The 15460-nt window shown below is 27.0% G+C and overlaps 2 protein-coding genes across 2 annotated transcripts; both read right to left on the bottom strand.

The window, feature by feature from the left end:
• Positions 1–1211: 1211 nt before the first annotated feature.
• OCT59_021310 (uncharacterized protein) lies at positions 1212–4381 on the bottom strand (the record flags this gene model as incomplete). The annotated part of the gene is made up of 7 exons (XM_025313034.2): positions 1212–1710; positions 1803–2013; positions 2097–2465; positions 2553–2921; positions 2997–3694; positions 3770–3889; positions 3954–4381. The coding sequence occupies 7 exons, from the start codon at positions 4379–4381 to the stop codon at positions 1212–1214; spliced, it is 2694 nt and encodes an 897-aa protein (XP_025188290.2).
• A 9927-nt stretch (positions 4382–14308) lies between these two features.
• Positions 14309–14865, bottom strand: OCT59_021309 (uncharacterized protein; the record flags this gene model as incomplete). Its single annotated transcript, XM_066149788.1, has 2 exons — positions 14309–14437; positions 14746–14865. The coding sequence occupies 2 exons, from the start codon at positions 14863–14865 to the stop codon at positions 14309–14311; spliced, it is 249 nt and encodes an 82-aa protein (XP_065990659.1).
• Between the last annotated feature and the right edge of the window lie 595 nt (positions 14866–15460).

Here is a 15460-nt window from a genome sequence, read left to right as displayed (position 1 = left end):
AAACGAACGAAAAGATCCGTTCATAATCAAACCACTTTACCTTCTCCGTCTCATCGGAACTCTACGCCGCCTTCTTTTTTTGGCATTCGCGATAAACAGGATCGATACGATGATCGTTACCGTATCGCTTTTTTACAATCTCAACGACCTAACAACCACTTTGTCCCTAAATGGATTATTCTTATTACATCAAATTATTTACATGCGGGTGGTTGGACGTCATTTATACAGGACTGTGATGATAGACAGTCTTTTTATACTTTAAATTCTTTACATTTAGATTATTTTATTTTATTTTCAAAATTTTTTAATTTAGGGTCACATGTACTTTCGTTTAATTCTTTTCTTTTTTCGGCGTCTAGTGTTCTGGGTTAGTAGATCTGGCTTTGCCTAGGATTCTTTTTGAATAAGAGGCGTGGCGGTCCCTTTTTGTTGGACGTACTCGCATTAGCTTAGCTTTGTTTCTTTTTCTTTGTAAATCGACCTGCTAGCAGTTGTTTGTAGTCCCGGGTCACTGTCTATATAATAAAAATAAAATAAAAAAAATTGATAGTTTATTTTTTTATATTTTTATATATAGTTTATTTTTATTTAGTTTATAGTTTATTTATTCATTGGGCATATTAGCATATAGATGGAAATCGGAGGCTTAGAGGTGGGTGCTAAGATAATTCGGAATTGGCTTAACTAGTTAACTGGGCAAAATTGGCCGAATGGCAAATTTGTTTGATGGACAAATTTGTACCGAATTTTGGATAATATATAAGGACCGATTTGTGGAGGATTTGGGAAGGTTTTTATGATATAGAAATATACATATGAATATACAGAGCGCCAAAAGAGGCAGTAATATTGTATTTTATTTGTTAATAAATAAACTCTGCCGGCTTGTTTCCTATTTCTTATAAATAAACAATTCATCCCATTTTATTGCAGTGTTCATTATCATTCAGTAAACTTTTGTTATACATCATTTTAAAATCTATTTTTACCCGATTTATTTCTGATTATCAGCTATTTATCATATACACATTCCAAATTACTTTACCGGTCAGAGAATTAAAGTAAATCATATTTTCATATTCGTCCAATAAACGATGTTCTAAAAAAAACAAATACATTTTTATGGCACAGTCTGAAGTATTATATTTTTATTAAATTGATGGTGAAAATAATATCATAATTTACAAATAAAAATCTGTAGTTGAATGCTAAACATTCGACCTTAATGATCTTATAGAAGCGGCTGATAAACGTCTAATAAAGTTTCTAATTTTATCACGCCGATGATACCATCTCACTATCGCGTGATACGATCTTAAAATTAGTTTATTTACTATAACTAATCCACCAGATATAAGTACAAGTGATGGAATAAGATCGTACGTCTCAACACTATTATAGTATAATATCTGTATAATTAATTGTGGTATATCTTCAGCAAAAATATTTATGAAACTACCCCAAAGTATAATCTTCCTTGACCTTTGTGATAATGGGGCTGAAAATACTTTGAGACCAAATAAATTTGATGTCAAAGTATTTATTGCTAGTATGTCAATGGATGAAAATATTGCACAAATTGGTAATAATAGTGTTGGAAGTTCTGAAACCCAAGTAAAGAACATTGGATTTGTATCTACTTCAGACAAAAAAATATTTATAGCCAATAAGAAATTGACTATAAGTGGAACAATAAGGAATACCATACTAAATAATAATAAATAAGAAAATTATTAATTAATTAAATTAATCTTTAAAATAATAAAAATAACATAATCATATTAAACAAAATTTCTTACTTTGGGACTATCAGATGTGGAGTATTATTAACCCTTAATAATGTGAATGTTAAATCCACAGCAAGATCTTGCATTATTAATGCAGTCTCAAATATGGCAAAATTTCTTCCTTCGGGGCTTTTCCACCGTGCCAAAAAATATAATATTGCTAGTATTATTAGACTTACTAAAGATATTATAATTACTGGCAGATATTTTCCAAAATAATCCTCTGTAAAATAATAGAATTAAAAATTTAATAATGAAATATTACTTATTTAAAAATATCAAAAATATTTAATGAACAACACTTACGGGTTATTACAAAAGATGCACTTTCATCAATTAATGAAGTATATTCATTAATTGAAAGGGCAGTAAACCCTTTTTTTTCAACCAAAGTGCCCAAATTATCAAAGATTGTTTTTGAGTTTGGTTCAATGGCATCTTTGGCCTCATTTATAGTAAAGGATAACAACACTTTATTGGGGGAAGTAGGGTCATTTTTCCATTTACCATTTGTTGTTATCCTTTGTTGATCCACTGGAATTATTTTGGAAAACGCTTGAATTATATTATTGAAAAACTCCGACTGATTTGATTGAAGAAATTTTGAACTCCCTTCTTCATTCAATCGAAGTGACCCTGTGACTGAAACTGAATGTTGTCCTGCCTTAAATGGTTCTAAATATAATAAAGAAATATAAATTTTTCTATTTGACCAGTAAAAAAATTAAAAAATTAAAAATTAAAAAAATATATATATATTACTTGTTGAAAACATCCAAGTTTCCTCATTAATGCCTAATAAAGGTTCATTTCTCTCCTGAGAAATGACAAAATTATTATCAATTATCACATGATACGAAGCATTTGGCTGATTAAATGAACTCCTGAAAATTGGAATATGCACAGTGTGATTATCACTTCCAACAGTACATAGTTTGGAATTTCCTGAGATTGTTTGCCGTAATAGATTTGGTTTATATGGGTCACCATTTAGTTGAAATATCGAAATATTTGCAGTTGATAATCTCACTGGAATGGCATATTTAATTGTAATTTCATTGATTGAAGAATCAATAAATTCATGGATCGCTGGTTTTGTTGACTCAATTACAGGATTATCATATTCAGCTCCTATAAATCAAAAAATTTTTTTATTAAAAAAAAAAATAAAATAAAATAAAAAGTAAAAAATAATCAAAAACTTACCTTGATTATTTAATCTTAATAAAGGTTTCAATAAAATTTCTAATTTATTACCAATTTGTTTCTTTATTCCTAATAAAGTACCATTTCTTGAGAACATATTAGTATGAACAAACTCTGGGCCAAAAGATCCCCCTGATTTATAATTTCCATTATTATCTAAAATAGAAAAGTCCATTGCAGTTGTATTTGTATAATATTTTCTCACAAGAAATCCTCCGTAAATTAAACTTGAAAAATCAAAGACATCCATACTTATTTCTTTAGGAATCATATCAAATTGAATAAAGGCCCCAGTTGTTAAAAAATCCAATCTATAATAATTCACTTCAGTTCTTGATTCATTCCTATTTGTAATTGTATTGTTTAATGACACAATACATATATATCCTACACCATTATTGTAAGTACATGAGTTAAATACCACACTATTTAATTTTGTAGTAGTTTGATAGACAAGAGAAGGTGTTGTAGGCAAATATGTTCCTTCTCTTAAAAATGAAACATAAATTTTCCAGTATTGAATATTTGGATCATTTGTTGCTAATGATCCCATTTCATCATATTTTAGAATATATGCATATCCAATCCCTCCATCAATTAAATTAAAATTAAAACTATTTACAAAAGTATATGATAATTGGTTTGGTACAATAAACTCGCTACTTCCATGTTCCACCACTTTTCCTGTTGTAATATCTCTAAAGTAAAGATAAAAAAGTTAATCAACTGAACAAAGAAATATTTAAAAAGTATTTACTTGTAAAAATACTTACGGGATACTAAGCCAATGCAATGTTGCTCCTTTTTTGTCATGTTCTTCAATACGAATAAAACCTTTTTCTAATCTTCCACTATCTATAATATAGTCATTAACATTTCCTAAGTAGATTTCACTAAAAAAAAAAAAAAATTATTATTGACCTTTATAAATGATAATGTTCCAACATCTAAACTTACTTTATAATCTCACTTTCATAATTAATTATCAATCCATACTTTCCCTTAACACCATTATTTGATTTAACATAAATTACCATTATATAATTATAATTTAATGGTATAAAATCCATACTAATGGGGCAAACTGCTTCTGGAGGAAAGGTGTAATTAAGATTTATGTATGTAATTCGTCCTGTTCTTTCTATCAATCGTAGATAAAAATAAGGTAACATGCATGATGGATCTTTATCATCATCAAAGGTCATCCAGATCATTAAAGTACCTTTTGAAAGTGTGTGGGTATCATGTAGTTTTAGACCATCTATAGGTTCTTCATAAGTGTACAATATATCTTGAGGAGATGATACATTTTGGGATGAAATGAAAAAGCAACAGATGGAGGTTAAATACATAAAGATGATCAACATCTTTGCTAAATTGAACATTTTTAACATTTTTATTAGAGACTTGGTGGGAAAATGTATGTGAAAAATGTAGAAATAAATTTAGAGACAAATGTGTGTAAAAAATGTGAAAATAAATTTAGAGACTTGGTGGGAAAATGTGTTTGAAAAATGTAGAAATAAATTTAGAGACTTGGTGGGAAAATGTGTTTAAAAAATGTGAAAATAAATTTAGTGACTTGAAAAATTTTAAATTTTTACTCAGAGGGATTACAGAACATTTATATATGTTTCTTGTCATTGTAAACTTGATTTATTTATTAACTAACTATTAATAACTTTTCTTTTAATCAAACGTTTAAAATGTGTTTCAAAAAAAATATATTAATTATACTACCAAATTTGTATTTCAAAAACTGATCTGCATTGTTTTATTCACACATGTAAAAAAACGTGCAACAAATGTAATGGCTGAAAAATTTCTGACACTAAAAATATTGTCCAACAAAAAGAAGTGTTTGGTATATATGCAACATGCGTTTTAGTATCAAAGGAGTTACTAGTGAAACGTCTGTTACCTAATTTATGATGTATGAAATGATAATGATTTGCTTCATCATTCATCAAAATTTAAAATTAGGATCATATAAGAAAATATGTAACATTAGCTTGGATTATACAATTAGATACATAATTAATTTTTATTTTTTTTTAATACATATTAGCAACAGAACATTGCTTTGCACGATCAATGAACTTGAAACATTATGCACACAAATAATATTCTGGGAACAAAATATTAAATTCTTCAAATTTATTAAATTTATCATAGTTTTAGTGATAAAATTATGATATCACTACTGGCAGAAAAGCTGACAATTTTTGCCATGCATTATTACTCCTTTTCTATCACTCTGCTATGTTTTATCTTTCTATGATTACTGGATACAAAATGGCACAATAAACAAATGAATTATTCCTCATATATTAGACCTAGAGATATAAAACCATTACCATTTGTAAGACAACTATGATGAGGCAGAGCAGTATTGCAAGGGAATGGAAAGGATATTCATAAAAGTTTGTCTTAATTTAGCGTAAAACAATGATAGAGAAGTGGTAACACAGCATAAAATGTATTGTTAAGAGCATCATTAATATTAAATTTTAACATGAGACATTTCTATTGTTTAATTTTCATGATCAACATGATCAACATTCATTAATGGTTAAACCCAATCTATTTTAAGATAACAATCCGTAATAAATTACGGAGGCATGCAGCATGCTACACGTTACAGTAATACAACTCAAAATTACTTATACAGGGTAATCTAAATATATAATACAGTAATTTACTAGAGACAATTTATTACCCCTATAAAAATTTATTCCGTGTTTTTTTATTCCATATTATTTCCGTAAATGTATCATATTCACGGAGTTTTCCAGAAATTACGTTTTACATAATCTTTATTCCTATTATTTTATCAAAAAGAATTTAATAGTACTATTATTTAAAAAATTTATAAAATATTTATAGTATTAATAAAAATCGATGAACTGCAATAAATATATACTAGTATATATGTTGTGCGTCACAACGTCAGATGCCGGCCTACATTATTATTAGCCCAATATTGCCCAATATTATAATGCCTTAAGTGGGGTGGCCAGCATTACTATATAGGCCAGCCGTCATCTGATGACGTTTGCTGTCAGCTGACGCAAATCGCACAACATATATGTAAATAAAATAAAATTATATATTGCACAATCTCGCTTTCATGGTTCCAAACTTGTGAAGGAAAATGGAAATGAGAAAAAAGAATAGTACCTTTGGGGTTTCATTTTGATAATTCTTTTATTATGGAAAAATCAATGATTGACATCCACGTGAGCACGAACCTTGCTGTATTAACGACTGCGGTACAGTATAAATTTTCCGAATATTTTAAAATTCAAAAACTCCATCAATTCACATGTACACAGTAAGACTGGCTTGAGAAACTTTTCTTTTGCGCTTAATTTAATTGAACACATGTTCCCTGAGAGATAAGAAATCTTTTTATATCGTGAAGTCGATACGGACTTTATTCTGATTCAAAAAAATAGACGTTAATGGTCTACAAATTATTAACCAAATATAACAAGTATAAGCTATTTATTTGCCTCATATTTGTAAAATACATTAGTACGAATTAAGACGTTCATTTGAAGAAGATTTGTTAATGGTAAATAAATGAATCTGAACTTTATTTTATCTTTTCTTTTTTTATACTAGGACAACAAAAAATTGAATAAAAAGGGTGAAATAATGATGAACTTTTTTTCACAAAGTATCATCAATGAATTTTTAAATAATGGGTTAGAGTCGAATTATTTTTTACTACCAATGAAAGAACTACTGACGAGTTTTATAGTATATATATATAGACCTTATTTATTTTAACCTAATTACATGCAGAAATTGGTTGGTCACTCACTCACCCATAATAAATTTTAACGGTAAAGTTTTAGTTATCAAAAAAGAATTTAAAAATTTTATAATTAAATAATTACATATTTGCGTTTATTAATGAAAGGAACAATCGCTCAGTTTTTTATCCGGAAAAAAGATGATTTGCGCGGATAAATTAAATGAATATTACTTCATAAATCAAAAGATGTTTTCTAGATCATCGTCTATGAGCATAAGCAAGAATATGCGTAACAATACAAAGAGTCACAAACCTAATAACACTACTTGATTATCAATGTAAAGTCATCATTACTTTAATACTAATAATTTTTAAATTTATATTTTAATCTCTCTTTTATACTTTAGGGAACCATGATTTTGTAATTTTAAAATAAAAATTTTCTACAAATAGATACTGTTTTCTTGCGCCATGCATATGAATTTTTTGGTAATTACCAAGTTAGGTCTATGGCTTATTAATAATTGGTATTTCTTAATTTACATATTACAGCAAATTTGTTGCTTTTAAAGTATATCAAATTAAATAAATCGTCAATACGGTACGTATCTTTCTTTAGAAGAATATGCTTGTTATCAAACAATTAAGAAATTAAATTTTGCGTGTTAGGTTATTTACAAAGGGAACTATTATTATTGGTAAATATCAAATAAATCAAGGGTCATAACCAAATTATATTTAATATATATCAATGTACTGAAGTTATACCATCTTTGAGCTCATAAAATAACATTTTTCATGCTTTAGAAAATCGAATTGAATGAACCAAAGAAAAAATTAATAACCATAAAATGAAATTTGTTTTGTAGATTTTACATTCGATAATTAAAATTATAATCACAATATAACAACATAATCAAATAATTTTTTTTAGCTGAAGTTGATTCAACATGATCATATTGTACATAATAAATGTAATGATACTAACTTTTTTTAAAAAAGTTACTCCATTTACAATATATATTCTAAACGATTGATCTATTGATTTATTAGTGTCACTTTTATTATCCATATTCCTTTGTTGTATTGATCGCTCATTGGTCCTAAATATATTTATATTTGAAAATAAAACAAAGAATTTATCGTTCGTTACTTGGCACACACATTTATCGGAGTCACAATATTTTCAATTCCGATTAGATCGAAAAAAAATTAAAATGTCTTTTATTTAACAATCATTATACGGATAAAATATTATCAAAAATGTTGGTATGTACATATCTGGTGAATTGATTAATTATGAACATTCGAAAATCATAAGTAACAAGCAACTAATATACTGTATATATTATAAAACCAATCATGAAAACACATACGTTTCAAACGACTACGAAACGCCTAAATGAGAATTAGATCAAGCGAGGTTTTGTAATACTGTAATAATAAAGGAACTAATTTTAGAACTCTTTTAAACAATTTTATAATAGACCATATTCATTTTAAAATTAATATCGATGAATAATAGATAGTTCTCGACAATCTAGAGTATATAACGTCATAATGTGACACGAAAGATTCAAAAAATGTTTGAATGATTTTATTTTTAAATATTTGATATCTTTTTTTGGATTTATTCACTAAAAATACAATCACATATATTAAATATTTCAATTTCTCGATTTCTTTGTTTTTCATAATTATCATAATAGATATTTATAACGGAAAATGTTACACGTTTCAAGTATCGTATTATTCACTTTTAGGTTATTGCATAAATAGGGGTTATACGTATGAGTACATATTATCAAGAACTAGTAATTGTTACAAAATAAAATGTGCATTTTTATTTCAAAAAAGGTTAATAATACAGTATACAAAATTACGAAAAAAACAATATTTATTTGTTAGAATAATATGAAGTGCTTTCTTTTAATGGTATTAATTGTTAGCATTAAGCGTTTAATGGTTTATACAAATCCGCAATAAGTGTCCATTGTGGTCACATTTAAACAATAATTGATATCCGTGTAAAAATTATAGGGGGTTAGAATATAAATAGATTTAGGTTAACCTTTTTGTTACAGAATCACATGACTATTTCACGGGTCCCGATCCGGATTACGAATCTTTCTTTCACGTGACAAATCAGATTTAAAACGTAAGTGATTTTTTTGCGTCATTTTGTAAACGATCGACTGAATAAAAATCTTAATTAGTACCATCCAATTTAAAAATACCGGTTTGTTTAATTATTAACTTAGACCGATTTATATTCATTTTTTTTTCCTTGAATCGATCTTTTACTACTTTCTTTTTTTTTCGGTTTGGTTTTTTTTCCACCCGAGAATTTTATTGGTTTTTTTTCCTAAACTGAAAATTTTTTTTTTATTGGTCTTTTAAGACCATTTTTTTACAGTTTTTTCGGTCTTTTTTTTATACCGTATTATTAACTTTTTTTTCAGTCTTTTTGGACCAGATTATTGTACTTTTTTTTCAGAATTTTTTTCGGTACTTATTTTTTCTTTCCTTATCCTTTTTCTTTTCCTCCAGATTTTATTTTTCGCTTTTTTTTCAATTTTCTTCATTGTTATTTTTTTTCCCCCAAACCACATTCTTAATCGGTGATCGGATTGACGCTGTGGCACCACGGTAATTGCCTTTTTTCCCGATTCTTATTATTATTATTAGTAATAACATTTTCCCTAATTATTTTTTAGGCTCAATATAAATAGACTGACATATAATTTACTTATTTATTTATTTTTTGTAACAATTTGGTTTAGTAAATTCTATGGGAAAATGTTTAATCAGCGGATTAAATAAATTTAAAAAAAAAAACTTTTTCAGGACAATAGATTAGCCCTGTTATTCGCATTTTTCGGTCAGATTTAAGTTAATTTTGATTGGGCTGATCAGTTTGTACAATGCAACGTGACATTTAAGAAAAAAATATATCAATAGAAGGAATTCGAACTAAATTTCAATTTGCGATCGAAAATAAAAAAATTTTATTACATAATTTTTGTACAACAAAATCCGACCGAAAAATGCAACCGACCAGAAATGAGGAATTTTTAGATTGTTATAATTGATTTTTGGGGGATTGTGATTGCTAACCGACCACCGCCTGGGTTTTTTTTTCAAATGTCACATGATATACAAATTTATAGTCGGCTGATGGCTGATTTTTTAACTTAGCTATTTTGATCGGTTAAACTTAAAATTTTATTGCGAAGATATTTTTAAAAAATTTTTTTTGCATATTTATTCAAAATAATCTTATTTAATGAAATTTTATTTGCAAATATTAAAATTTAAGCCACACATTTACGATTTTAAAGAAAAAAATCACCATATTTAAACAATAACAATAAATAAAAGGATAAGTAAATTACAATGACCAAGGAGAAAGATGATGAAATAACAATGGAGTAATGGAAAGTAATAGAAGATGAGAGAGAAAAAAAGTGTAATGAGAAGTGATAGGAAACAAAAAGGAGAAATAGGACATGATGAGAGATGAAAAGTAGTGATGAGAAACGAAAAGAAGTGATGGGAGACGAAGAGAAGTAATGGGAGGTAAAAAGGAGTGATGGGAGACGAAAAGAAGTGATTGGAGACGAAGAGGAGTGATGGGAGACGAAAATGAGTGATGAGAGACGAAAAGAAGTGATGGGAGACGAAGAGGAGTGATGGGAGACGAAAATGAGTGATGAGAGACGAAAAGAAGTGATGAGAGACGAAGAGGAGTGATGGGAGGTAAAAAGGAGTAATGGGAGACGAACTGAAGAGGATGTGTGTTACTTATTACTCTCTTTATTACTCTCTTACTTGATGGGCAAGTATCATTCCCGCCGCAACGCGACGGGTTACACCTAGTGTAATACTAAGTAAATTAAAGATGGTTACAGTAGTTTTTTGTAATTTAATATGGTAATAATTAGTTAACAAAAAATGAAAAAATAATAAATTAATATGTATTAAATTATTACTATAATATAGCTTATATTAATGATTTGACGGTTGCGATTCACCTAGGGTGATTGAACCTATATAATTTACCCGGTGATATCACCTCATTATTAAATTTCTACATTAAATTTTATTGGCTAACTAGAATATGCGATTTGCTGGGGGACTTCGTCCCCCAAATATAACATTTATAATAAAAAAATTCTTTGATATAAATAAATTGAATTGTTACTGAATAATAAAATTTTATTATAATTAGACCCTATAAAAAATCATGTTTTAATAAGATTTATACAATTTTTTCTTAAAAATAATGTATCTAAACTATATATAAGGATATAGGAAAATGCACAATTCCATATCACAAAAATGCACCATGTGTATGATTGACCATAATTTATACTGAATTTATATTGATTTGATCAAAGAAATTACATAATTTGAGCATAGAATTTACAAGAATTGGTCAATGAATTTACTGCTTAAATTATAATTATTAATATTAGTTGCATTTATATGAATTTAATTTTAAATAATTAAATTATTAAATCAAATAGTATCATGTGATTATAATTAGCCAATAATATAAATTAATTTTTATAATTTAAAATAATGACATAAGCTGTAATAAGTGTTCTAAAGTTAATACAGCTACAAAAAAATGAAATCTTATGAAAACTAATATTCAAGTAGTTTCAACTTGCCTGAACAACTTTCAATTAATAAATAAAGTTGATTTCATTTGCCCAAAGTGGAAATATTACGCTCTAAATTAAACACAAAAAAGAGAGTTAATATCATCAAGAAAAATGCAATTTTCTCTGAGCACTACACATACATTCATGAAAATTAATATTCAAGTGGTTTCAACCTGCCTGAACAACTTTCATTTAATAAATAAAATTGATTTCATTTGTCTAAAGTGGAAATATTACGTTATAAATTAAAAAACAGAAAAGAGAGTTAATATCATCAAGAAAAATGCAATTTTCTCTAAGCACTACACCTACATTCATGAAAATTAATGTTCAAGTGGTTTCAACCTGCCTGAACAACTTTCAATTAATAAATAAAGTTGATTTCATTTGTCTAGAGTGGAAATATTACGCTCTAAATTAAAACACAGAAAAGAGAGTTAATATCATCAAGAAAAATGCAATTTTCTCTAAGCACTACACCTACATTCATGAAAATTAATATTCAAGTTATTTTAACCTGCCTGAACAACTTTCAATTAATAAATAAAGTTGATTTCATTTGTCTAAAGTGGAAATATTACGCTCTAAATTAAAACACAGAAAAGAGAGTTAATATCATCAAGAAAAATGCAATTTTCTCTAAGCACTACACCTACATTCATGAAAATTAATATTCAAGTTGTTTTAACCTGCCTGAACAACTTTCAATTAATAAATAAAGTTGATTTCATTTGTCTAAAGTGGAAATATTACGCTCTAAATTAAAAAAACAGAAAAGAGAGTTAATATCATCAAGAAAAATGCAATTTTCTCTAAGCACTACACCTACATTCATGAAAATTAATATTCAAATGGTTTCAACCTGCCTGAACAACTTTCAATTAATAAATAAAGTTGATTTCATTTGCCCAAAGTGGAAATATTACGCTCTAAGTTAAAAACAGAAAAGAGAGTTAATATCATCAAGAAAAATGCAATTTTCTCTAAGCACTACATCTACATTCATGAAAATTAATATTGAAGTGGTTTCAATCTACCTGAACAACTTTCAATTAATAAATAAAGTTGATTTCATTTGCCCAAAGTGGAAATATTACGCTCTAAATTAAAAAATAGAAAAGAGAGTTAATATCATCAAGAAAAATGCAATTTTCTCTGAGCACTACACCTACATTCATGAAAATTAATATTCAAGTGGTTTCAACCTGCCTGAACAACTTTCATTTAATAAATAAAGTTGATTTCATTTGCCCAAAGTGGAAATATTACGCTATAAATTAAAAAACAGAAAAGAGAGTTAATATCATCAAGAAAAATGCAATTTTCTCTAAGCACTACACCTACATTCATGAAAATTAATATTCAAGTGGTTTCAACCTGCCTGAACAACTTTCAATTAATAAATAAAGTTGATTTCATTTGCCCAAAGTGGAAATATTACGCTCTAAGTTAAAAAATAGAAAAGAGAGTTAATATCATCAAGAAAAATGCAATTTTCTCTAAGCACTACATCTACATTCATGAAAATTAATATTGAAATGGTTTCAATCTACCTGAACAACTTTCAATTAATAAATAAAGTTGATTTCATTTGCCCAAAGTGGAAATATTACGCTATAAATTAAAAAACAGAAAAGAGAGTTAATATCATCAAGAAAAATGCAATTTTCTCTGAGCACTACACCTACATTCATGAAAATTAATATTCAAGTGGTTTCAACCTGCCTGAACAACTTTCATTTAATAAATAAAGTTGATTTCAAGTGGAAATATTACGCTATAAATTAAAAAACAGAAAAGAGAGTTAATATCATCAAGAAAAATGCAATTTTCTCTAAGCACTACACCTACATTCATGAAAATTAATATTCAAGTGGGTTCAACCTGCCTGAACAACTTTCAATTAATAAATAAAGTTGATTTCATTTGTCTAAAGTGGAAATATTACGCTCTAAATTAAAAACAGAAAAGAGAGTTAATATCATCAAGAAAAATGCAATTTTCTCTAAGCACTACACCTACATTCATGAAAATTAATATTCAAGTGGGTTCAACCTGCCTGAACAACTTTCAATTAATAAATAAAGTTGATTTCATTTGCCCAAAGTGGAAATATTACGCTCTAAGTTAAAAACAGAAAAGAGAGTTAATATCATCAAGAAATGCAATTTTCTCTAAGCACTATACCTATATTCATGAAAATTAATATTCAAGTGGTTTCAACATGCCTGAACAACTTTTAATAAATAAATGAAGTTGATTTCATTTGGCCAAAATGGAGATTATAGTATATTTGGAAAAAGAAGTTTAATTTAAAAAAATTTTATATAAAAAATAAATGTAATATAAAAATTAAGAACTGAGATGATAAAAATTTGAAAATGACCTGACATAAATTTTTAATTAATTTTTTCATTAATTATAAATTCAAGTAGTTTAAAAATAAAAATAGTAAGAAAAAATATTTTTTATGAAATATCACATTATTTTCTAAAAGAAATACACTTAAATACACTTATAAATTTAATTAGTGATTATGTAATATCCAAATATTTAATCTTACAAATAGAAAAAAATGTAAAAAAATTTATAAAAAAAGAAAAATTTTTGAAAAAAATTTTCGTCTAACACTTTTTTATTTTGATTATCACAAGATCTACATGATCATCTACACGTTTCAATTTTTTTAACGAAAAAGAAATATATTTGAATCTATTTTTATTGAAAATCAATAAAGATCAACAAAATCAAATACAAATATAAAACTTATTGTTTGATGCCTCAAGTTAATATGTAGCGAAAGTGGCACAAAAATGAATATTTTGTAATTTTATTCTAATGATATCAAAGAAGCAATATTGCAATAACAACGTCTATAGCTATATAGCTATTGCAATTGCAATTGCAATAGCAATAGCAATAGCAATAGCAATAGCAATTGCAATTGCAATTGCAATAGCAATAGCAATAGCAATAGCAATAGCAATTGCAATTAGCAATATATATAGCTATATAAAATTGAATCAAAAAAGTTCACATTGAGCATTTCCGAAATTATGAAAAAATGCATGTAGATCGTATGACAAACTACAAATTAAGCGAAAAAGTGAATAAATTTGGAAGATGATCGTCAGAAATTTATCATCCAAAAGCATACTATCGCTAATTAATGAGCCGATCATTTTAATTTTCGGTTCTTCCTTGTAACTACTAAGGTATTTTTTTTATTTTTTTTGTTTTTGTTTATTTATTACATGTAATTTCCGTTCCCTACTAACTTTATTTCTTCTTTTAGTTTTATGGGTTTTGTTTTTACTTGGTCCCCTTGTTTGGTCCCCCTGTTTATCTCATTTCGTCCCTTCTCCACTTTTTTGTTTTCTTTTGTCTCTTCATCTCTTTTGCTCTTTTTATTCTTCCCTTCCTTCATTTTTTCCATTGTTTTTTATTTCCTCTTCGTTCCTTCGTTTTTTTCATTCCTTTACACTACCCTTCGTTCCTTTCATTTTTATTCCATTCCCACTTCATCCTTTTCGTTCCTTTACACTATCCTTTGTCATTTTCATTTTTTTTCCATTCCCACTTCTCTTTACGCTACCCTTTGTTCCTTTCATTTTTTTATTTCCTTTGCTCCATTTCGTCCCCCTCCATTCTTTTCATTTTTTCATTCCCACTTGATCTTTTTCGTTCCTTTTGTTTCTTTCACTCCCCCTTTTCTCCATTTCGGTTCTCCCTCACTCCCCCTTCGTTTCTTTTATTCCCTTTTACTCTCCTTATTTTTTCATTCACTCTCATTTTTTTTGATTAATTTTTTATTAATTATAAACTTTATAATTATTTATTATTTCTTATTTTATATTACGTCAATCTTAAACTTATAACCAACTTAAAAAAAATATTTGAATAATTAAATGTATTAGAATCTATTCATTTCATTTATTATTATTCTTTTGGTACTTAATTTAACTAAACCAGAATTAAAATCTTTATTCAAAAATCTGGTAGTTATTTAGAGAATTACGAATATGGATTTG

The sequence above is a fragment of the Rhizophagus irregularis genome, chromosome 3 (genome assembly GCF_026210795.1).
Source record: "Rhizophagus irregularis chromosome 3, complete sequence".
Taxonomy (NCBI): domain Eukaryota; kingdom Fungi; phylum Glomeromycota; class Glomeromycetes; order Glomerales; family Glomeraceae; genus Rhizophagus; species Rhizophagus irregularis.
Note: the sequence above shows the minus strand (reverse complement) of the source record. Positions and strands in the feature narration are given on the sequence as shown.